Source organism: Diplodia seriata (assembly GCF_021436955.1).
Source record: "Diplodia seriata strain FDS-637 chromosome Unknown scaffold_11, whole genome shotgun sequence".
Lineage (NCBI taxonomy): Eukaryota > Fungi > Ascomycota > Dothideomycetes > Botryosphaeriales > Botryosphaeriaceae > Diplodia > Diplodia seriata.
The window spans coordinates 1096543-1120659 of NW_027117318.1; the positions used below are offsets into that span (position 1 = coordinate 1096543).

At 58.3% G+C, this 24117-nt stretch overlaps 6 protein-coding genes across 6 annotated transcripts; 5 read left to right on the forward strand and 1 right to left on the reverse strand.

The window, feature by feature from the left end:
* Positions 1 to 230: 230 nt before the first annotated feature.
* Positions 231 to 2507, forward strand: SLS55_010041 (uncharacterized protein; the record flags this gene model as incomplete). Its single annotated transcript, XM_066781432.1, has 9 exons — positions 231 to 620; positions 668 to 688; positions 781 to 1071; positions 1125 to 1298; positions 1348 to 1454; positions 1509 to 1669; positions 1888 to 2052; positions 2172 to 2231; positions 2293 to 2507. The coding sequence occupies 9 exons, from the start codon at positions 231 to 233 to the stop codon at positions 2505 to 2507; spliced, it is 1584 nt and encodes a 527-aa protein (XP_066628434.1).
* Positions 2508 to 5572: 3065 nt separating this feature from the next.
* Positions 5573 to 6634, reverse strand: SLS55_010042 (uncharacterized protein; the record flags this gene model as incomplete). Its single annotated transcript, XM_066781433.1, has 1 exon — positions 5573 to 6634. The coding sequence occupies one exon, from the start codon at positions 6632 to 6634 to the stop codon at positions 5573 to 5575; it is 1062 nt and encodes a 353-aa protein (XP_066628435.1).
* A 4370-nt stretch (positions 6635 to 11004) lies between these two features.
* On the forward strand, positions 11005 to 12857 carry SLS55_010043 (uncharacterized protein; the record flags this gene model as incomplete). The annotated part of the gene is made up of 3 exons (XM_066781434.1): positions 11005 to 11233; positions 11289 to 11396; positions 11449 to 12857. 3 exons carry the CDS (start codon positions 11005 to 11007, stop codon positions 12855 to 12857), a joined length of 1746 nt encoding a protein of 581 aa, XP_066628436.1.
* Positions 12858 to 14881: 2024 nt separating this feature from the next.
* Positions 14882 to 15898, forward strand: GP1 (fungal class II heme-containing peroxidase; the record flags this gene model as incomplete). The annotated part of the gene is made up of 1 exon (XM_066781435.1): positions 14882 to 15898. One exon carries the CDS (start codon positions 14882 to 14884, stop codon positions 15896 to 15898), a length of 1017 nt encoding a protein of 338 aa, XP_066628437.1.
* Positions 15899 to 17507: 1609 nt separating this feature from the next.
* On the forward strand, positions 17508 to 19114 carry SLS55_010045 (uncharacterized protein; the record flags this gene model as incomplete). Its single annotated transcript, XM_066781436.1, has 2 exons — positions 17508 to 17877; positions 18000 to 19114. The coding sequence occupies 2 exons, from the start codon at positions 17508 to 17510 to the stop codon at positions 19112 to 19114; spliced, it is 1485 nt and encodes a 494-aa protein (XP_066628438.1).
* A 2532-nt stretch (positions 19115 to 21646) lies between these two features.
* On the forward strand, positions 21647 to 24117 carry SLS55_010046 (uncharacterized protein; the record flags this gene model as incomplete). Its single annotated transcript, XM_066781437.1, has 3 exons — positions 21647 to 22018; positions 22073 to 22324; positions 22381 to 24117. 3 exons carry the CDS (start codon positions 21647 to 21649, stop codon positions 24115 to 24117), a joined length of 2361 nt encoding a protein of 786 aa, XP_066628439.1.

The window sequence follows — 24117 nt, forward strand, 5'->3', positions numbered from 1 at the left end:
TCCAGGCCAGAGAGCAACAAAAGCAAAACGTCCGACATCTTCAGCTGTTCGGCTACTTCCCTGCTTCTTCATCCAGACGCGGATACTGCATCCGCCACCCGTTGCAGCGCTCCCATACCAAGCACTTGCGTGATAATTGGCAAGAATAACAGTATCAGCGGCCGGCGTCTCTTCTCCTCTCACATCTCGATTTCAGCTGCTATTCCAGTATTTAAGTCGATACAGCCAGCATGTCCTCTTCATCCCGCAACCCGGAGACGGTACCCCTGCTGGCGCACACGCAAAACATGGCTCCAGGCGCAGATGATCTCGGCGCGCTGCCAGTGGACAAGCATCCTGGCGATACTATCCCGGTCGCGTACGAAGACGAGAAGATTGCGAAGAAAGCGCCAACCATCAAGGTCGACCAGAAGGAATCCGATGAACTTCTCCTGAGCCACCCAGGGTCGGAGCGTAGATTCTGGTTCCAGCGAGGCACCAAATACGATGGCTCAGCCATCGCTACCCAGCGTTCAGTCTTCGATGACCCGGACCTTGCGAAACACTACCAGCCGCCCCCAGACTGGGAGAACATTCACCGGTTTGACCCGTCTGCAAGATGGACATGGGCAGAGGAATATGTAAGCACCAACGTGTACCTGCACCTTCATTATGCTGACCGACAAAGAAATTGATCCGGAAGATTGATGTACGCATCATGGTCTTTGCTTGTATCATGTTCATGGCCCTGGCAAGTAACGTATCCGACTCTTGGAAGGAAATTTACTGACAATGCCGAAGGAGTTGGACCGCTCCAACGTGGAGCAGGCACTTACCGATGACTTTCTTGGAGACCTTGGCCTAAACACTAATGACTACAACTTGGGCAAAACCGTCTTCAAGCTTTCCTTCCTCTGTGCCGAGCTTCCCTCCCAGCTTGTCAGCAAGTGGATTGGCCCCGACCGATGGATACCAACTCAGATGGTCCTGTGGTCTATTGTTGCTTCTGCCCAATTCAAGCTTGACGGAAGAGCCTCCTTTCTTGCTTGCAGAGCTCTACTTGGAATCTTGCAAGGAGGCTTCATTCCAGATGTAAATCTCATTTTGAACAGCCCCACGCTCCCACTTCTGACACCCACCTACAGGTCATCTTGTACCTATCATACTTCTACAAGCACCATGAGCTCTCCCTCCGCTTAGGGTTCTTCTGGACAGCAATGAATGTTGCGGATATCCTTGCCAGCTTCCTTGCTTACGGCATTCTGCATCTCCGAGGCCATGAGGGGCACTCGGGCTGGCGGTGGCTTTTCTTGATTGAGGTGAGAGGTGATTGGATGCATCAATTCATTCCATAACTGACTTACTCAGGGTATTTTAACACTGGCCATCGGCTTGATCGCATACGTGCTTATGCCGCCTGGGCCAACACAGACGGCCAATTGGGCACGTGGTAAAAAGGGTTGGTTCAACGAAAGGTAGCCATCAAGCTTCGCCTACTTAGCACTTTACACATACTAATATATATGCAGAGAGGAGACCATCATAGTCAACCGCGTCATCCGAGAGGATCCCAGCAAGTCCGACATGCACAATCGGGAAGCCCTTACTCCCAAAATGCTGTGGCAGAGCTTGAAAGACTTTGATATCTGGCCGCTCTACATTCTCGGCCTCACCTTCCAAATCCCCATGTGTAAGTAGCTGTTCGTCTCGAGCAATGGTATCAAATGCTGACAGTTTATACCAGCTACACCGACGAGTTACCTTACCCTGACACTCAGAACGATCGGCTTCAGTACATTTACGACGAACTTGCTCGTCATTCCGTCTCAGGTAGGGCCAAACGTAAACAACGTAACAGCAGAAGCTTACATGTTTCTCGACAGGTCGTCAGCATTATCACGATGCTAGGCCTCACGTATCTGGCCGAGGTGTGGCACAATCTCGCATTCACAGCCCTGATCGGGCAGATATGGGTACTGCCCTTCGTCACCGTTCTTTACGTATTGGATATCAACCAGCTCAACCACTGGACCGCTTGGGCCATCATGACCATCTTCCTCAGTTACCCATCAGGTAAGCGCTCAAACCGAGGCGGCTCCGCAAGCCCACTGACAGCCTCCCAGCCCATCCGATCCAGGTGGCTTGGAACTCGCGAATCTCAAACACTGTGCGCTCTCGTACCGTGTCTGCAGCCGTGTACAACATGTTCGTTCAGGCGAGTGGCATTATTGCGTCAAACATCTACCGCGAAGGTTCGTCGCACTGAATGCCACTCGATTGTTGCAGACTTCAGGTACTGACTGTGGATGGTAGACGACAAACCTCGCTATCGCCGCGGCAATCGTGTCCTGCTTGCCATCAACGTCATGAACATCGGGCTCTACCTGTTGACTAAGGCATACTACATCTGGCGCAACAAGTCCAAGGCGAAGAAGTGGAATTCAATGACGCAAGAGGAACGTGAGGACTATCTGGCTACGACTACGGACAAAGGGAACAAGAGGCTGGATTTCCAGTTCACACACTGAAAGAGCAAAACGCCAAACACTTGCAGTACAAGCTAAGTAGAGAGTTTCTCAGCAATGAGACGGGGCTCAGACCGGATGAAGTGGCGCGGAAGTAATGAATGAATACATCGGTTCCAGCGCAAGCTCCTCAGATTCAATGTTCCCTCTCACACAATTTCAATTTCCACTTCGAACTCCTTTCCACGAAAAAGCGTCATATGTTCTGTCAGGGCCTCGACCATGTCACGCTGGTCGCTAAACTGGTGTACGGGTCCTGCAAGTTTGTTGTGATCAGTGGTGCAACCGACTTCGTCGCACTGGATTGTTTCTATGAAGAGTCCCACTCTCCTGAAACGGTTCCGCTCCGTGCCAGTCTCTTCTAGCACGAGACCGATATCGACGAGGGTGACGACGTTTCCACCAAGCAATCGATCCTTGAGGGCGCGTCCCACTAGAAAACATGCCAGTGTTCGTGGAGTCTCGAGCTGAGCGTCGGGAAAGAATTGGATATTTCGAAAAGGCGCGAGCTTGCAATATTGTGTACACTCCCAACGGATGAAGTCACAATTGGCAAAAATATCCGGGTCGTCTGTGCTTAGGTACAGCTTCCAGGATGATTCTTCAAAGGACAGAATCTCTGTAGGAAGGTCCTCTCGTGCTGATCTCAACGTCCACCTGAATTTTCTTGAATCTGGTTGATCTGGCTTGTGAGGAAGGGGTACAGGCCGACAGCTTGCCAAGCAGCCGCGGATTTTAAATACGACCGGCTGCACCAATTGCTTGAGAATGACTGATATCTGTGCAAATTGGGTTGCTGCTGGAAGCTCAGTGACTGTAGCAAGGTATAGTATCATCCTACTCGACTCCGGAACCGGAAGCACGTAGCCGAGGCTACTGACGCGACCTTTGATGCCGACCCAAGACCAGCTCGGAATAGAGTGGAGACCGTTGTATCCCTGTACAAGGTATCCCTTCCAATCATCGCCGACGCGCCACAAAAGTTGGTACACGAATACAGGGAGCCATAGTCCAAACGAGGCCCGGTTTCTGGGATTCTTCTGCGGGAACTCAGCGATGCCTGCCAGTGCACTCAGTCTATCGTCTTCGTTGCTGAGGACTGCCCCACTGTATTGTTCCAGAATCGCTTCCCAAAGATTTATCAGCCATATCTCAGTATCGCGGACATGCCACTTTGTATTTTGCAGCATTTTGAAGAGGTGCTTCCGCGGGTATTGGCCCAAATGGGTGGCATCAGAGGCAGCGCTGTGCTGGCATTGCACACCCCCTCGGCATTCCCAAAGGATTTCGTCCCGGCAGAAGTGAATTGTTCGTGGCGACATCATGCGTTCCTGGTAGACCCATGCTCGGGAATCCAATACTTGGTCTTCCAAGGAAATCCCTGACGTTACGCAGTTCAGAGATCCACGGAAGAAAAGCAATCTCTCCTCGTCTTCCCAGAGATGGAAGTCTTCCCGGTAAAGCGGCGAGCGACTTCTGAAGCAGCCAGAATCACAATCACTGGAGTCTGCTGCAGCGATTGTGACCAGAGACCCCGCGTAAATGGAACCCATGCGGGAGACTTCGTGTGCAAAATCTGTACCATCACCTTGAATGATGCAGAGAGCATCGATCCACAGGTATCTTATGGCCAGTTTCCTGCAAATCTCTATTGTCTCTCGAATCGTTCTGGGTAGGGTCTCAACTTTGATTTGAGAGAAGAAATCCTGGTGATTCTTGGTTTGAAGAGTGACAGTGGGGCAACGACCCCAACAGTAGCTTAGAGTGGCGTAAGGCTTAACGCCTATGTCACTCCCATAGATAAGTCGAACATCAGGCGAGGCCATTTCCAGGTCCAGTAATCGAGTTGGCATGTAAGGGTCCGCAGGTGTTTTCTTGCAATCCTTATGATGCGTTGTGCAATGTTTCAGCCACTCGGCTATCATTCGACTTCCTGCGATGGACCCTGTGGATTTCGACCACCTGAACCGGGACTTAGTTGATTGTTTAGATCCGCCCTCGGGTGCGCTGATGCCAAGTTGCTGCTCGATGGTTCTCAGGTACTGTTGATGGATCTCAACGCTTGATAGGTCTGTGGCCCGTATTGTCGGATCAGTGTCGAAAAGTCTAAGCGTAACCGAACTGAAAGCCTTCGTTGTAAACGGATATGAGACGCCTGGGGCTATGTACAGTTGATTTCTACCGGAAGATTCATTTCTGATAGTTTCCTGAAATGGCTGGTCCTTGATCCGAAGCGCGCCGACGAAAAGCGCACAGAGATGGCATCCGTTTTCAGCAGACTTCCGAAGGGAACTCAAGTCGGAGTGATGTTTCAGGGCCCTCCTTGATTCCCAGTGAAGGCGGATATCAGGAAGTGACCGGTACCTTTTGAACTCGCCCAACCTCCAAGTTGTCTCACGCATTATCTCATCTTCAAAGAAAGATTCTCTTTGCCAGTACTCGTCCGGTATGTAGGTTGCCGCAACTCTCTGGCAGACAGAGCATAGCTGGTGCGGTATGACCGCAGACTCAAAATCCTCTTCCATGGAGAAGAAACGGGCAAGACCAAGAATGGAAGTGGACTCATGTGCTGTCGGATAGAAGAATGTTCGCGCCAAAGAAGCATGAATCAGTTGAGGCCATAGAGCGACAATGGCCGACACTCTCCGCCGGTGCGTGGCGAGGTGGGAAAGCGGAGAAGAAGGCGAGGTTACACGTTCGACACGTTTCCACAAGGCTGCTGCTCAACGTCATCCGACCACCCCGCTGCTTACATGCATGCCGCGGCAACTGCGATTGGCCGATCCAAAAGAGCTGAAGGGATCGTTCGAACTGGACCGTCTGGTAGATACTAATAATCATGTGGAAAACGATGGTGGTGCAAGTAAACGAGCTTCGCATGCTTCACGACAATTGAGGACAGAGACAAAGAGTTGCTTCATGTGTTGGTCGCTTTCATTCGTTTCCGCCCACTGCGATTTCTGTCGCGATGGACAGCTGAGTATCTTAAATAGACTAGAGAAATGAATACAACAAAACGCCTTTTCTGCCCACACCTCTCTATGGTCGCAAATCTCCAGTAGACGGATCTACACCTTCTTGTAGCCGGCAGCGGCATCAACGGACGTGGCAGCAGCACGAACCGCATCGTCAACGGAAACAGTAGGAATGAAGCCCTGGGGGTTAACGTCCATGCCAGTGGTAGCAATGCCGGCAGCGGTGCTGTTGATGCCAACGGTGATGTAGCCCACGAGACCGTCGCTGATGTCGCCGCCCAGGTACTCGACGGAGATCATGGGGCTGGCGCCGTTGGTGCCGGTGGCGGTCAGCAGGGAGTCCTCGCTGTTGAGGGTGCGGTTGAGGGTGTCGAGGTGGGCGGCGTAGGGGGCGAGCTGGTAGACGGAGTTGAGCAGGTCCTCGTCGAAGAAGAGCTGGCCGATGTGCTGGACGGACGACGCGCTGTACGAGGTGCCGTTGGAGACGTTGGCCTGGACCGTCAGGTGGATGTGCGTGGTGCGGGTGACGTAGTAGCCGGGGAATTTCGTCAGGAACTCGACCATCCCTTCGTTGTCGCTCTTCATGATGCCGCGCAGGAACGTCTCGTCGTCGGTGGTGCCGTCGGCGCGCTTCTCCCAGCCGTCCAGCAGCTCGGCGGTTTGCGGGTCGATGCCCGTGTACGACGAGTAGGAGCCGGTGGCGTTGCAGTTCCAGATGGTGACGGCGGCGTTGGGCAGCGGCTCGCACGTCTCGACGTCCAGCAGGCCGATGTCGAGGTAGAAGTCGAGGCCTTCCTGGGTTTCGCGCAGGTCGTGGCGCAGGATCTCGTTGTCGATGCCGTAAGGTCCCCAGATGGTGTCCTCGGCCAGGATGCACGTGTCGTTCTGGATGGTCGGGTAGATGGAGCGCTTGTCGACGTCGGCCAGGTCGCGCTTCTCGTGGATGCGGCCGTCGCGCACCTGGCGCTTGTACAGGCTGCGCGACCGCTTCTCCATGAAGGCGGCCTTGCGCTTCTCAATGGCGGCGGCGCACTTGCTAGAGCCGCGGGTCAGCAGCTCGTGCTCCTGCTGCGAGGCCTCGCCCGTGTGCTTCTCCGGGTGGGCGGCAACGAGGGCGGTGGCGCTGAAAAGCGCGGCGATGGTGGAGAACTTCATGGTGAACGAGCGTTGTATGAAGAAAGAGCACGTGGCCAATGAAAGGCTGTGGGATTGTAACTGGAGTTGTTTGCTTGTTTCTGCCTCTGATGTCCCGCCAGACTGCCTACTTTATACACGCACTCACTACACAGCATGGAGAGCTCAACAACGCGTAACCCACGATTACGGCACAGGAAGACGCGCGGTGTCATTGGCTTGCCAGGTGCGAACTATGCCGAAGGTGGATTCGGACCGATGGCTATAGGACGTGATAGGGGCCGGTGTTCTCGAAAGCTGCCTGATCGGAGTCGTTGGCCGGCGGCAGTGCTCCGGGGGCGTACGTACCACTCGCTCGCAAATGCCAATTGCGATGGGACGAGGGAAAAGATTGGCGAAAAGGCCGAGAAACAGCGTAATCTGGAAGCGACGCTCTGATCTCCTGCAGGCGCGCGACACCAAGGCCAAACATTTCTGATTGAGGCAGTGCGCGTCGTCGGCCGCACGAGCACTGCTTCGCGCCCCTACTACTCTGCGCTGCGCTGTGCTATTGCTAACGGCTTTGTGATGCGACTCTCGTGATTGGAGGGCGATCCACTTTATTGCCTCGTCGCACTGTTGCACTGCCATATTTGGCTATCGTCATCCACTGCGCGGCCTGTCACTGTTGAAAGCCGTCTTGCCGCCATCTCACGCCACTGTTTTGCAGTCGTGCTTCTTTCGTTCGGAGCCTGAGAATTACTTCCTTGATTTGCCAGCTCTTTGCATCCATTCCGGCCTCCTCTTCCCCTGTGGCTTCTTCCTCTCGTCCCAGATGCATACCGACAGTGGGGTTCGAAATGTTTGAGCCTGTTGTTTCTCGTTGCTGCATGGAAACATGTACACATAAGAGGCGAACTTTGAAAAAGATGGAAAAAACGTCTAAATCCACGATTCGACTAGCCAAGTAAGTAGAGTGTAAGAGTTTCGCGAGACTCGCAAATCGCCGTGTCGTCACTGGCCACCACTTAATCAGAGAGGCGCATCATCGACAAGCCACAGTCGTCGGGCACCCCAGCCACGCGGCGGGCGCAGGATCAGAAACCGGGCAGGAAGGCTCCGGCCTGTGACAGCTTCAGCTTTGGTGAAACACGGGCCTGGCCCCGTTTCAGATGCGGCCGGCGGGGCCCAAGAAAAAAAAAGCCAGCGCGCCATCAGCTGGCCCAGCCCGGCTGCCTTTACAGGACAAGTCCCGTACCGAACCTCGCGAGTACTTAGTGCGGCTCAGCTGTCGTGGCTTCAGTCGGAACTACTAAACTAGCGATGCGGCTGTACCGTACCGTCGGACCGCCCACGGCTTCACAGGTTGGTCGCGCCGGCTTGCCGACCGGGTCACGAACGGCGTGCCTCTCCAGCATGTTCGCGCCGTTGGCCGTCTCCCGTGGTTCTGGACGGACGCCGTCTTGTGGTTGGTGTGGCATGATCGTCTAGTGTCGTATGATTTTCTCGCAAGGCTGAGGATTGTTACCTTTATCCTCTTTGGGCTAGCGGCGGTGGGTTCGAAGTTCGAAGGTGAATGTGTCTCTCTAGAGCAAATCGGTCACCTGCTCTAATGGATCATCCTGACTGGACGTGGCAGGAGCTCGAACGGGTATGGTCGAGAGACCGAGGGCGCGCGCGACGGCGAATCGATCAACACTTGACGACCTCGTCGATCCTACCCAGCGATCAATGACGCCCGTCTCATCCACGCTACGAGGCCGGCTTTCTTGGTATCGCGGCGGTTTCATCACCAGGAATGTGGAGTTGAGGCGGGAAACATGCGATATCTCTAGCCTTTGCGACGGCATTGACGTCCTGAAGGTTGCGTCAGCCCCGCATGCAGTACGAACCCCAGCTTTCACCACCGGAGCCTCTGCCTGATTCTCGTGAAACTGCGACTGCACGTGTCGACGAACTCTGGTGGCGAGAGTGGCGGGAGTGGCGTGCCGCAACATGGTGGATGTACCATGGTGTTAGCGTTCCGTATGGCGAGGGAAGCGTTAATGCGCGCCTGGTTCGCCCGCGTTTTCCCAAATGGTCGCGCGAGTGTTTGATCGATGACCCGGAAAGTCCAGTACGCTTGCCATCATCGACTGGAGGCTGAAGGATTGCTTCGAACATAGGCCGGCCATTGACGATGGTTGAAGGCTTAAGAGGTCTGGATTGTCGCTTGACGACATGTGAGTCCTTCGCTCCTATCGGCACTCCGATCGAATTGCTGGCAGGACCAGAGTGATGGCTGCCGATCCCTACTTTTTGAAGCACCACTTGACTGTTAGCAATTGTGGATGTTAACTCGGACTTGCTCGTACAGATGGCCGCGACGTAATGTCTGTTGATGTGGATCGAAGCGTCGGTGTAAATGACTCTTCTAGTCCGTTCACCACTCGGTGGTTGCCGCGACTGACTACGAGCTGCATTCCCATCTCAGGACTCTGAAGAGGATGGCAGAAAGGGCCATCGGCCGCTGTTGTGTTGTCAGCGACCGCTGTCCTATTGCGAGCAAAAAGAGAAGGTGGTTGCATGCACTTTTATAGGTACTAGCCTGTAACCGACGCCTTCGATGAGACGAAGTAGCCTGCTCGATCTATCCTTGACCGGGCAGTGATGATCACTACTCGGCACCGCCCATCGTTTGTTGAAACGTTGAGAGGCTGGAACGATGGCTCTGCCATGGCGAACCTGGTTCCCCCTTTCCGAGTCGCAGAACTGCAGGGCGACTTCACCGTCACACAGTTGAAGAGGGTCCGCGGACTGATCCACCTCGTTTTCTTACTCGTTTCCTTATCACTTGGCAACACAGGAAGGGGAAGCTTGCGATCAAGCTTCAATGCAGGTCTCCGCTGCGTCTCCACCCGCGACCGCCTGGACCCATTCTCTGCAACACAGCACACCCCGAGGTCGCAAAGAAAGGGGTCAACGAGGAAGGTGGAGTGTCGAACATATCGAACAGCGACGGCGTTTTTGCCTTGCTCGAATCAGAAGCCGAAACACTTGCATGGTGTTGCGGCGACTTCGGAACAGGTTCTGCTGATCGGCGCAAACCTTAAGACGATTGCAACACATTGCCAGCGCCGTGCATCATCGGACTGACTCGAAAAAAACAAAAGAGCTGAGGCAGGGCAACGCTTGGCGGCCGTTTCCGACTCCGATCCGATCAGGGGCGCGACAAACGTCGTTTGAATAGTAGGGCGGCCCGGCGCCGGGGATGAAACGAGAGGAAAACTGCGCGCACACACCGGGATCGGATGCTCACAACATCGGGAGGGAGGGGGTTACGTGCGGAGGCTCACAAATCCGACAGGACGGTCCAGGCCTGCGCACCAGAAACGGGAAGGAAGAAGCTGTGCCCCTCCACTATACAAGCAATTAATGGGGCTGCCACTGCCTTGTCCAATCCGCTCGCGGAACAAAGTGGAACAGTTGTTGTCGGAGCTGGTGTTGTACCACGAGGCGAGATTGCCTCTGCGTCGGATTGAACAAGCATCAGGGTTCGCCCAAGGCGGCAACTGGCTGTGGAAACTCCTTGCGGAAGGCGGTGGCCACAAGAGCGGCGAAACGGGTGCTGAAGTGTGCAGGTCGTGCTGCACTCCGCCGCCATCCGCTATGTCCGTCCGCCCTATTCGCTGCTTACAACATGCTTTGCTTATCAGATTCACCGAACGGCACATTTCCGCCCTGCGCCTTGAAGCTTAGAGCGAGCCGGCCTAGACGGATGGGGAAAGAGAGTGGGTATGCTTCATCAGCCACCCCGGCAGAAGATCCTGCGCTCTTGCCAGCCGTCGGTCCGATGATGCCTTGCGACAATTTTTCCACCTTCGACGCCTCCGTCCTCGCATTGCCGGACTGACGGCCTCAATCGCGCAATTCTGGCAGACAACGAAGCTGCAGCACGCATCTTTGGCAGTGCGCGGATCCAAACTCTCGCCGTGTAGACGGCCATTGCAGTGTCTCCCGATGATGTATTCGCCGCTCAGCCCTTGGCACACGCAGGCCGAGCACCGGAGGCATGCCCGCCGGAACGGTAAGGCCAGGCCGTTTTTTCTCGGCACGGTCCGATGATGAAACGGAGCTTCTCGGCCGTCCGGCCCTGATCCATTGCCCCCCTGGCCAATTTGAAGCGCCGATTGCAAACACTGTGAGATCATCGCTCTGCTTGCCGCCCAATTGCTAAGCATGACAAAGTCCTCGCTTGCTCGTATACGCTGGAACCCTCTGTATAGAGCCTGGGGCCGGTGACGGGACGCCGGATTTACCTCTGCCAGACCCAGTGCCTATATGTACATCTATCCCGCCGAGTGACTCCGGATCAGCTCTGCAGTTGCACCCGTTGATCCCAACATCCTTCACTCTTTTCACAACCCCAAAAGATGCACAGTGTTCTCGCAGCCGCACCGCTTCTCGCGGCCACGGCTCTGGCGGCCCCGGCGGCCCCGGCCAAGTACGATTACATCGTCGTTGGCGGCGGCACCAGCGGTCTCGTTGTTGCCAACCGTCTGTCGGAGCTGCACAACGTCACTGTCGCCGTCATCGAGGCCGGTGGCTCCGTCTACCAGAACGAGAATGTCACCAACCCCAACGGCTACGGCCTGGCCTTCGGTAAGGAAGTGTGCTGCCCTGCTTGACTGGGCTTGAAGCTAACGGACATGGCAAGGCACCGACATTGACTGGGCTTTCGAGTCCACCAACCAGACCTACGCCGGCGGCAAGACCCAGACCCTGCGTGCCGGCAAGGCTCTTGGTGGTACTAGCACCATCAACGGTAAGGAGGGCACCCCTGACACTTGAAGTGCATTGATGCTGACCAGCACCAGGCATGGCCTACACCAGAGCCGAGGACGCCCAGGTCAACGCGTGGGAGAAGATCGGCAACAAGGGCTGGAACTGGGAGTCGCTGCTCGAGTACTACAAGAAGTCGGAGACGGTGCAGGTGCCCGACGCGGACCAGCAGGCGGGCGGCGCGACCTACGACCCGGCCTACCACGGCACCCAGGGCCCGCTCAAGGTCGGGTGGAAGAACCAGATGATGAACATCAGCTTCCCCGAGGTGCTCAACCAGACGTACAGCGCCAATAGCGTGCCGTACCTGCAGGACATCGCCGGCGGCCACATGTCCGGCTGGAACGTCTTCCCCTCGACCCTCGACGTCGAGCTCAACGTGCGCGAGGACGCCGCGCGCGCCTACTACTTCCCCTTCCAGAACCGCACCAACTACCACGTCTTCCTCAACACCGAGGCCCAGAAGCTCGTGTGGGCCGAGTCCGGCGCCGAGGCCACCGCGTCCGGCGTCCAGGTCAAGGACAGCGCGGGCAAGACGCGCACCATCTACGCCAACAAGGAGGTCATCCTGTCGGCCGGCTCGCTGCGCTCGCCCGTGCTGCTCGAGCTGTCGGGCGTCGGCAACCCGGACATCCTGAAGGCGGCGGGCGTCCCCGTCAAGGTGTCGCTGCCGCAAGTCGGCGAGAACCTGCAGGACCAGACCAACAACGGCTTCGACGGCACGGCGACCAAGTCGTTCAGCGGCACCGCCGTCAACGTCGGCTACCCCAACGTCGAGGACATCTTCGGCAACCGCACCGCCAGCGTCGCGGCCTCGGTCAAGAAGCAGCTCGCGACGTGGGCGCAGGCCGCGTCCGACGTGTCCAACGGCGTCATCTCCGCCGCCGCGCACGCCCGCTTCTTCGAGATCCAGTACGACCTGATCTTCAAATCCAAGGTGCCGCTCGCCGAGATCCTCATCTACCCCACCGGCGCCGCCTTCTCCGCCGAGTTCTGGTCGCTGCTGCCCTTCGCGCGCGGCAACGTGCACATCTCGGACAGCACCGCCGCCGGTGCGAAGATCAACCCCAACTACTACCAGTTCGACTGGGACATGACGGAGCAGGTCGGCACCGCCCGGTACGTGCGCCAGCTCTTCGACACGGCCCCGCTCAAGGGCCTGCTCGCCAACGAGACGGCCCCCGGCGCCGCCGTGCAGACCGACGACGAGCTGTCGGCGTGGGTGCTCGACACGTACCGCTCCAACTTCCACCCCGTCGGCACCACGGCCATGCTGCCCGAGGAGCTCGGCGGCGTTGTTGACTCGTCGCTCAAGGTCTACGGCACCCGCAACGTGCGCGTCGTCGACGCCGGCGTGCTGCCGTTCCAGGTGTGCGGCCACTTGGTCTCCACCCTCTACGCCGTCGCCGAGAAGGCGGCCGACATCATCAAGGCCGAGGCTTAGGTTGGCCTGATAAGCCTTTTTCTCTGTTGCTAGTCGCTTCCACTACTTCTTGTTTATCGACTTCTTCAGCTCGGTATCATCCGAACCAGCCAGAAGGGATGTGCCGGGCTATTCCTTTTTTTTTCCTTCCGTTTTCTTCACTTCTTGTGACCTGCTGCATGAAGCTGGCTGGCGGGCTTCATAGGCACGGTCTTGGCAGAGGAAAGCCACTTTTGCTTGTTTAGGGATTATAGACTGGGACGCATAAACAAACTAGACGGCGGGTGGAGGGGGAGGGAAACGATACCATCGGAAAATACCTTGAGACCAAGCTCCAGTTTGCCAATGGCTTTAGCCACATGGGGCCAAAAGCCATTCGGCGGGGGAGCCGGACGAATAGAAAAAGCCACAGCTGTTGGCGGTCATGGCCGAGAACGAATGAAAAGCAGATCAGAGACGATTACACTTCCCGATCACCTTTGCTGAAAGTGAGCTGCTGACCTGTACACGCTAGCCCGTGGTAATCGCGACGACGTGGTTGGATGGAAATGGTTGGGATGGGTGCGGAGTGTGGAGAAGCGGCGGCTTGGTGGTGGCTTTTGCGGCTTGCATCGAGGAGGATCGACTTGCTATTGTCCGGCTTGCATTCGGTAGTCGCATGCAAACGCCATGTCGTCCTCCGCCGTGTTTTCGGCGAGCGCGGGCTGGAATCTGGATTTTCCTCGAGCGGAGTTCAACGCTAGCATGCCTACAATCCATGCACGCCGCACGGCTGATCGACGTGGCGGCGACGAAAATAGCTCCGATCTCGTATAACGTTTTAGCGATTGGCAGTCAATTTGCTGTCGTTGTTTCCCCTCGCCCTCTCATCCTTGCTCTTCACCCTCGCGAATGCTCACGAGATGTCGGAACTGACCGGGCCAGGCACACCGGCACCTGCCAGAACTATGAACCGACCGGCGCATTTTTCACGTGTGGTAGTGCCAACGGTGCCCACGCGAACACGTTTTCCCCCCGCTCTTCCGCCAAGGTACCAGGTACCTGTTAGTACACTCGTGGCAACCAAAGACCCGCCCAGCTGGAAAGTCGAACGATTGTTCCTGAGTCTAGACCATGGGCGGAGGGCGAGAACCCGGGACCGAAAGAGCGGGACAAGAGATGGCTGCTGGAGAAGCTTGGGGATGGCGTGCCAAGCAGGACGTCAGCAAGCCCCGGGCCACGGCATCTTCCCGACGACAGCGGCCGTCTCAGCTTTTCTTGCCCGATCGAGGATCACTCGCTTGCCTATACGGGCATCACGTATGCGGGGAGGCATCGGGGCTAAACCGCACATGGTAAGAGGTGTCTTCAGCCGCACCACCTCGCTTCCGGACTTTGCTCCTACACGCCCGCTGATTGGGGTTGCCGCGATTCCTCCAGCGCTGGCGGACGCGGGAGAGTGGAGCTGTCAGGTTTATACTTTCCGCCCCGGCTGCGCGGGGATTCAACTCGATGCCGGGGAGTCCAGTGACATGCACCACAGCTGGCGGACACTTGTTGAGCCGACCGCCTGGTACGGTAGACCTCGCCAGCTGAACCGAGTTCGACCGAATCCGCGTGGGCGCCGTCTCCGCACGGAGGGCAAGTGTGGTTGAGCTGAGCCAGGTCGATACGTAGCGGAACTATTCTTCTTCTTGGCAAGCCTGTTGTGTGAGTCTGGCGAACGTTCGGACACTTCTTCCGCAGCGTACCAGGACCCAGTCAGCTGCTGTGTACCGGCCGCCTCGTGGACTCATGCCACGTTCTAGCGCCCACGCGCGTGGCGGTGGCCCCTGCCCGCTCGTCTAACATGTGGCGGCGCGAAGATGCTCGAGACCAGACGAGCAGAGACGGCTGCTGCGACAAGTCAACGCCTCCAGAGCAGAGGAGGGACTTCGTATATAGGCCGGCTGTCGCCCTGCGTTTCTGTACAATCCATCAACAGCAGCATCTCTCTCTTCAGCCTTCATCATCAGAGCATCTTACCTTTCCAAGAAGCAATCCGACCAACCAACCAATCGGCAACCATGCGTCCCTCGACCATCCTCCTGACTTCCGCATGCGGAAGCGTCGCCTATTCCTTCTCCCTCCCGTCATCCCTTGACTCCCTTTCCTCGTCAATCAACGACATCACCACCCGGGCCCTCTCCACGCTCGCGGCCCGCAAAACCCCGTCGTGCCCCGCCGTCTACACCACGCTCTCATCCGACCTCAGCAAAGACTTCCTCGGCACCGACGGGCAGTGCACCGACCTCGCCCGCGCCGCCATCCGCTACGCCTTCCACGACGCGGGCACCTTCTCGACCAAGCTGCCCAGCTACGCGCCGGCCTCGGGCGGCGCCGACGGCTCGCTGCTGCTCGTCCCGTCCGAGATCCAGCGCGGCGAGAACCACGGGCTGGAGACGTACCACGCGTACATCACGACCAAGTACAACACGTACAAGCCGCTGGGCGTGGGCGCGGCGGACCTGATCCAGTTCGCGGGCAACCACGCCATCGTGACGTGCCCGGGCGGGCCGTCGGTCAAGACGCTCGTCGGCCGCGGCGACTCCACCACGGCGTCGCCGACGGGCGTGATGCCGCCGGGCTTCGGGCCGGGCAGCGACCACGACTCGCTGCTGCAGCTCTTCGTCGACAAGGGGTTCAGCGCCGTCGACCTGGCCGCGCTCATCGGCGCGCACAGCACGAGCAAGAACGTGGGTCAATCCGCCATCCCCGTCGGCGCGCCCCAGGACAGCACGCCCGGCAAGTGGGACGTCAAGTACTACGCCGAAACGTACAGCCCGCCGGCCGGCGTGTCGCGCTTCGACAGCGATGTCAACCTGTCGGATAAGACCAAGGCGGTTGGCAAGGAGTTCGCCGGCTTCGTCGATAACCAGGGCAAGTGGACCGGCAAGTTCGCTGACGCCATGTTCCGCCTCGGCATGTTGGGCATCTCGAGCGACACGTACAAGAACTGGGCCGACTGCACTGGCGCCCTGCCTAAGGCTACGAGCTCGAAGAGGGACATCAGGCGCATGCCTATCAACGACCGCGCTCGGTAGAGGGTGTGCGGTGCGTGGGGAGAGTGGTTGATATCCTGTTGCTTTTTTTACTGTTTGTTAGCGAAAGGGAGTTCTGAGGGGGGAGGATGGAATGGTGTCTTTCTTGTATATATTGGACACATTTCGAGGGGATCGGGTTGGACTGGTTTTTTCTATTTCTGTACAGAAGAGTTATTCGCTCGAGTCATGAACAAACGATTTACTTTCATCAACAAACCTCGCAAAGCTGTTTCATTCATGCGTGCCACTTACTCGAGAATCTTCTCACAGCTCGTTCAAAAGTCTCGACATCACCGCATCGTCAAGAAGATGGAAACGCGTTGTTCGTTGTAAAAACGAAGGGTGTGGAAGTCTGAAACGGATCGCCGGATGTTGGCGGGCGGCGGGAGGATCGATGATCGAGTTGCTATATTGAGGCCTGAAATGAATACGGGATGCGCGTCGTCATGGGGGAAAACATGGATGAATCGCAGCAAGCTCTAGTTGCTTTAGCGCTGTACGTTCCCAAACGCTAGAAAGGCGAAAAGCTTCCATTCGGTGGCCCGTACTTACGCAAACATTTAAGGTTCATTCCGTTTTCGCCGTGGAAGATGCGCGGTGCAGTGCGGACCGCGATGGATCACTTCGATATGGCTTGATGCGCAAGGTCCGTCCGGGGCTGCTGAGCGCAAACGTTGCGGGGGTGGGGTGTCGCAGTTGGAGGATGCACGAGACCGGCCTGCAAGGGTTCAGTTCTCCCAAGGTTTGACGGTATCCTGACCACCATCTGGGCCGGGTAGCCTGATGCCCCCTTCGTTCGCCACGCCGCCCAAGACCATACTGACTTGGCTCTCGAGACTTGGGAGGTGAGCAAACGGCGGCGGCCGGATGGGCCGGGAAGCCTTTGGGCCCTGCTCGTGTCGCGCGTCATGGGTGTTGACGCGCATGAAACGCCCTAACCTTCCATACTCAAGCCGAACGTGAGAGAGCTATATTGCGGCCGTGTGCAAACTTCCGGCCGTTTGCGACCGGGCAAGCAATAATAGCGCATCGAGGAGAAGTGCGGGGTATGTGCATCTGCTCCCAACCACGGGAGCGCGAACAACACCACCGCACCAGAACTTGCGCCCCAACAGAGCCGGCCGAGGGAAGAAATCGAATGAAGGATACGGCAGTTGCGAAAGTATGCTGCGCAAGAGCCGGCAGTCTGCGACTCGCTTCTGCGGCGGTGATTGGCCTGAGGGCGGTTGCCAATGCGCGCCAACCCCCCAGCGATACCTTTCTGCGGAGACGCACTGACTCAACCGAGCCTCCGCGTTGAAATGAGAGAGAGACTGAGCCTTGCGACTTCAACTGCGATGCCGGTCGACTGACACGTCCGCGACGAGGGGAGCCAAGGTGGACGGAATAAATGAAGCCTGCTGCCCACCATGGCCAAGTCCCCCTTGCTCACTGCTCCATCACCACCTGACCCTCTTTTCCGCGTGGGTAGCAGTGACGGCAAACTTTCTTTCCTTTTGCGTCCATGTTCAATCACACTCTCTTTGGATCCCTTTAAAAGCCTCTTCTGCTTGACCCAAGTCACTCCCTTCGATTCCACAGCCCCTTCCTCAGACTCACCGTCGCCACCATGAAGCTCCTCTCCGCGGCCACCATGCTGGCAGCCGCCACCCAGCTGGCCTCTGCCCGCTACATCATGTACGCCGACGAATGGCACATTGCCGACCTGGGCAACGCGACGACCAACGCCGGCATCGACACGGCCATCATGGCCTTCGTGCCCACCAACGACTTCCTGACCGAAGAGGGCGGCACCTTCGAGCTGTTCGAGCCCGTCGAGACCTTCCGCGCCCGCTTCGACCCCGGCGTCAAGGTGCTGGCGGCCATCGGCGGCTGGAACGACGTCAACTACACCCTGACCCTGAAAGACGAGGCCGCCCGCACCCGCTTCGCCAACAACTGCAAGAAACTGATCGACAAGTACAACCTGGACGGTATTGGTAAGTCGACTCTCTCTCTCTCTCTCTCTCTCCCCGAGCTCGAGAACACGTGAGCGTGGGGGAGAAAGCGGGAAGGGGAACTTACAGAAGACCATCATGCTAACAACACACCCACCAAACAGACATCGACTACGAGTACGTCGGCGGCAACGGGGCCGACTACAAGCAGGTGCCCAACGCGGACAAGGTGTGGGAGATCGACGCCTTCCCGCTGCTTCTCAAGGCTACACGCGCCGCCATCGGTTCGGACAAGCTGCTCTCGATCGCGGTGCCGGGGCTGGCGCGCGACATGATGGCCTTCACGGCGGACACGATGGCGCAGATCGTGCCGGTGGTCGACTGGTTCGGCATCATGACGTACGACTTCATGAACCGGCGCGACAACACGACCAAGCACCACACCGACCTCGTCGGCTCCAAGCAGTCCATCCAGCGCTACCTCGACCTCGGCCTGCCGCCCGCCAAGGCCACGCTCGGCTTCGCCTTCTACGCAAAGTACTTCACCGTCGACCCGGCGTCCGACTGCGCCAAGCGCCCGCTGGGCAAGCACTGCCGCACCGTCGCGCTCGAGAACGCCGACGGCTCCGACAACGGCCTGTCGGGCGCCCTGACCTTCGAGCCGTCGAGCGAGCCCGGCGTGCTCCCGACGAACCTGACGGCCAGCGCCGACGGCACCTGCGGCGCCGCCGCGGGCACCAAGTGCGGCGAGGGCTTCTGCTGCAGCTCGGGCGGGTGGTGCGGCAGCACCGAGGCGCACTGCGGGCTGTCGTGCCAGGCGGGCTACGGCAAGTGCAACGGGCTGACGGCGATCCAGTCGTGGCAGAACGCGCTGACGAACGGCGTGTCCGACACCAAGCGCGGCGGCCACTACTACTTCGACCGCAACGCCTCGCTCTTCTGGACCTGGGACGAGCCCGAGCACATTTCCAAGAAGTTCGTCGACGTCGTTGATGCTCTCGGCGTCCCCAACGTCATGGCCTGGTCGCTGTCCGAGGACAGCCTCGACTGGCGCCACCTGCTCGCCATCCAGCAAGGCGTCAAGAAGCACTGCCTGTCCGAGATCGACGGCTTCAACGCCGCCGCTTGCACCGCGAAGACCACACCGCGCGAAACTTACGCGGTCAAGCCCTCCGTGCTTACCACTCGCGACACTCCCGCCCACTACGCCGCTCCCATCGAGCCTCGTGGTGCGGCCGCTGGCTTCGCTGAGGTCAACGCCCACGGCCACAGCATCTGAGCTGATATAACACTGTAGTCGGCTGTCGACGTTGTATTACCTTTCTCTAATTGGAGGTTGTTGGTGGGAGATAGACAGATAAAATGGCTTGTCCGTGTCCAGACATGTATTATTTCGTTGTCGAACCTGTTCCCCCGTTCTCGTGTTAGCAAAGTGTATGTGAAACTCCGGAGAATTTAGTATGTGAATTGTGTTGGTGGTAAGCGATGCTCAGGATATCAACGTACCACACTCGGCTCCATCATCGGCTGACGAGTGGGGCCTGGTGGCGAGACGGAGAGATAGATGAACATGTATAGGGGACCGGATAACGGCTTTGCGAGATAACAGCTTCGCGAAAAAATCGAAAATGGACTGCGGTGGTAGACTGTTGAGGTGGGGGGAGGGTGGTAGCCATACGAGGTGGTATGTGGGAGAAGCTGTACGATTCATGTGTGAAAAGGAAGAAATGAAAGCGACATGCAGTCCAAAAATAAAATAGTAAGAGGGAGATAGGCGAACTCAAACTCCGAATCAACAATAGGTCGCTAAACGGGATTGAGGACGTGTAGACGTGTTCTGTTTTTTGAAGAATGGTAGCCTTTGAAATGAACTGCTGCGAATCTGTAAGATGGGAAAGATAGAGTGAAAAAAGTACCTTTACCAGGACAGTAGACTAAAAGGAGGTTGAGCCCATTTCGGTGAGCAGTAGAAGCAGATGTATCCCCGTAGATGTGAGTCTTTTGAGCCATCATACCGTGGGCAGTTGACGCCAAAATCCGGACGCATATGTGAGTCTTGAAAGTTCTTTGCAACTTGCTGTGGCAGCCGAGTAGAAGGGCGTTTGCAGGACGACGTGGCGGTGGATGTGTTGTGGCAGTGTTGAAATGAGGGGATTATGATGTTATGGTCTTGTTTAAGACAGCCAGCGCGGATCGGTTTCAGCAACAACGGCGGCCCACGTGAATGCTAAGGCTCGCCTCCACATTTTCTCGTACCCTGTAGCTGCGCGTGTGGCTGATGACTGCCTATCGTTCTTTCATGTTATCAACGCAGATCGCTGTCGATCCGCGCGTCGGAGAAAAAAACGGTCGCCTTATTCCAACCTCGTAGGGCGTTCACCCTTCTCGCTCGCTCGCAATCGCTCGTGACGAGAGTAAGAGAAGATGATGCGAGGCGGTGCAGGTGTATTGTTGGGCGGGAAAGAAGGACCAGAGACGCATTGTCTGGCGTTTGGCAGCTGTCGGTGGGCTCTCGAAACAAGCTCATCCCGGCGCGTTGGTCCTGGTCCGAATGAGGATTTTCGGCACAGTGGACGGATAATAGCTCATGATGCAAACGGGACTCGTGTTGACGGGCGCGACTGTGGATCTGGTGTTTCGAGGTGGTGTTCAGTGAAGGAGCGATGCTAAGCATAAAACGAGAAGCGAGGGGGCATGCGAGCGGAAGGATGAAACGCCGCCAAGGTGGGCCATGGCTGTGGGCATGAAGGTTTCTTCTATGTATCCGCCGCTGGTGTCGCACCTTGGGCGCGGGTGGCAGCAGGCAAGTGGTGCTGGCTTGGTGAGGTCTGGTGACGGGGCCGGGCTGCCTCAGGCTGTCGTGCGCCGGCAGTCGGCTCCACCCGACTAGGCAGGCAACCCCACACGCGAGGCGGAAATTGAGAACAGCCGCACAGCCGTCGGCGGCTTGCGTGTGGCGGTCGCATTCATCAGAGCCAAACGGCGATACGCCGCGCCCGCGGATGCGGCGGCGCAGGGATACGAGGGGCGGTGATGGCGGGCACAGGGCTGAGAGTTAGGGTTGGAGCCAGCGAAATCGCGTCGTGGTGCAGGCCCCACCAATGGCGGCACGAGGACAGTTGAGCGCTGTGAAGGAGAGCTGCTCCGGGCGCGGGCTGCGTGCGGCCATGCTTGGGTTGCTTCTGGGCAAACAGCCGTGGGTGGGCCGTGCTGAGGAGGAGCGTGTTCCTGTTCCTGTGCCTGTGCCTGGCGCCTTCTTAGCGTGTCCGCGGCTGCCCTCCCGCACGCAGACCTCAACACCAAACAGCCCTCTCGCGTCGCCAGCGAAACATCGCCCGGCTGCGCGCGCGATCTTCGACCCTGCAGATCCGGACGGCCGACCCGCGCGGCGGCGCAGAGCGACATGTCGCAGCTTTCGGCGGGCGGTCGCAGCCGTGCGCACTGTGGCCGCGGCGGCGAGGCTCCGGGCTGGGGGCCAGCAAATGACCCGCCGCGCTGATGCGTCCCGCAATTTGAACGACCGGCACTGCAGCGGTGGCTAGCCGGTTCGGGAAGTGCTGGCGACGCTGCCCCGGCTGGCCCGAGTCGCGCTGTCATTTCCCGAGCTCCCTAATAGTGCCCATGTGTTTCAGAGAAAGAAGTACAAAAGTACTCGTCCTCCACCACTGTCTTTCACCCTCGCTTTCGCGCCTCCTGCCGGCCGGTTCACTCGTTATTCTCTGACTTTTCAGAGGTCCATTCTTTTTGCTGTTTACTACAGCACCCGGCTACCAACGCTCTTTTTGTCCATATCCGGTCTTTCCCCTTCGCCATGCGCTTCAACAAAGCCGCCGCCGGCGCTCTCTTCGCCGGTGCCAGCCTTGTCCAGGCCCAGGAGTCAGTCTGCAGTGACCGCTCCACCCTGGTCGTCACTGAGTATGTGACTCTGACCCCCACCGTCAACTCGACCCCCTCGCCCGTCGCCGAGTCGAGCGTCGAGGGCGTCGTGTCGAGCCCGAGCCCGTCTGCTCAGGCCGATGAGACCACCTCGATTCAGGTCGTCACCATCAAGCCGGTCCCGGCCACGTCTACGCCCGCCGCCAGCTCTGCGCCGCCCATGACCACCTCGACCGTCTACTCGACCCAGTCGAGCGTCAATGGCGCCGGCGAGACCGTCTACCAGACCGTCAGCCAGTACACCACGGTAAACAGCCAGTCCCGTCTCTTCGATCCTCCAATTCCTAACCTTCCCCATTAGGTCTGCCCCGTGACCGAGTCCGCTGCCTCGGCTGTCCCTTCGACCTCGTCCGCGGTCGCCGGTGTCCCTGACCAGTCGACGAGCACGATCCACACGACTTCCACCACCGAGAAGTTGGTCACCATCAGCGTGCCTTGCACCGAGTGCTCGGCCACCCCCACCCAGTGGACCACCTCCACCATCTACACCACCTCGGCCTCCGTCGACGCCACCGGCGGTACCGTCTACGTGACTGTGCCCCACACCACCACCGTGAGCAGCCAATTTTAGCTTTTTGCAATTTGTTATGAAACTGACCATTCCGCTAGGTCTGCCCCGTGACGGCCACCGAGGGTGCTAGCCAGACTCTTGCCTCGCCCAGCAGCTCCAAGTGCACCAACACCCGCACTGTCACTGTTGACCCCGAACCGGTCACTGTTACCGTGTCCCCGTCCGCCGGTGCCACCAGCTCGGTCGATGGCTCTGACAATGTCGGCGCTGCCGAGTACACCCCCAGCAGCTACTCGCTGTCTTCGGCCGTCGACAGCCCGGCCTACACTCCTGCCCCGGAGACCATCACCCAATACGTCACCTCCCACATCGTCAGCACCAATGTGAGGACTAGCACCACCGTCGATGCCGTCGGCAGCTCTTCCGAGCATGTTGTCACCGAGGTCGTTACCGTTGGCACCACCGTCTGCCCTGTCACGGCCACCCAGACCCCGGCCAACACCCCTGCTGGTACTCCCTCTGTCGCTGTCGACACCCCCGTCTACACCCCTGCTCCGGAGGCCGAGACCATCACCCAGTACACCACCTCGCACATTGTCAGCACCGCTGTGAGGACTAGCACCACCGTCGATGCCGTTGGCAGCTCTTCCGAGCACGTTGTTACTGAGGTCGTCACCATTGGCACCACTGTCTGCCCCGTCACTGCTACGCAGACTCCGGCCCAGACCCCCGCCGGCACTCCCTCCGTTGCTGTTGACACTCCCGTCTACACCCCCGCGCCCGCCTCTACCCCCTATGGCGCCGGTGTTGATGGTGCCGCCATCCCCTCGTCGAGCTCGGCCTCTGTTGCTGTTGACACTCCTGTTTACACTCCTGTCAACACTCCTGTCAACACCCCTGTCAACACGCCTTCCGTTGCCGTTGACACTCCCGTCTACACCCCTGTGAACACGCCTTCCGTTGCTGTTGACACCCCTGTCTACACCCCGGTTCCTGCTGCTTCCACTCCCGCCTACGGCGCTGGTGTCGAGGGTGCTGCGGCCAGCTCCTCCGCCTCCGTTGCGGTTGACACGCCCGTCTACACCCCTGTCGCCTCGACTCCCATCGCGTCCTACGCCCAGACCACCTTTGCCACCTCGAGCAGCGTTGTCGCCGTCGCGACCCCCAGCTCTAGCTCCAGCTCCAGCTCCGGCGGCCTTCTCAGCACCGTCAGCGGCGCTGTCACGGCTCTGACCGAGGCCGTTACTGGCGAGGCCACTCACTACAGCGGCAACGTCGAGTCGGGTACCTGCAGCTTCAGCGGCTACAGCCTGCCTTCGTCCATCTTCGGTACCGCGCTGTCTCTCTCCAACTGGGACAACGCCAGCAACTGCGGTGCTTGCGTCAACGTCAAGGGCCCCTCGGGCGAGACGGTCAAGGCCATGATTGTCGACCAGTGCCCCGACTGCAGCGACAACGCGCTCGACCTGTTCGAGGATGCTTTCAGCTCGCTGGGCGCCCTCGCCACCGGCGTTCTCGACATCACCTGGGAGCTCGTCGAGTGCGGCATCACCACGCCGCTGCAGCTCGCCAACAAGGACGGCGTCTCGGCCAACTGGTTCAGCATGCAGGTCGTCAACAGCAACCTGCCCATCCAGGCCCTCCACGTCTCGGTCGACGGCGGCTCCACCTGGACCGAGACCACGCGTACCGAGTACAACTTCTTCGAGTACGAGCAGGGCTTCGGCTCCGACCTCGTCGACGTCAAGGTCACCTCGTCCACCGGCAAGGAGGTCATCACCAAGAACGTCACCGTCGCCTCGTCCGAGTCGCACACTTGCGACTCCAACTTCTAA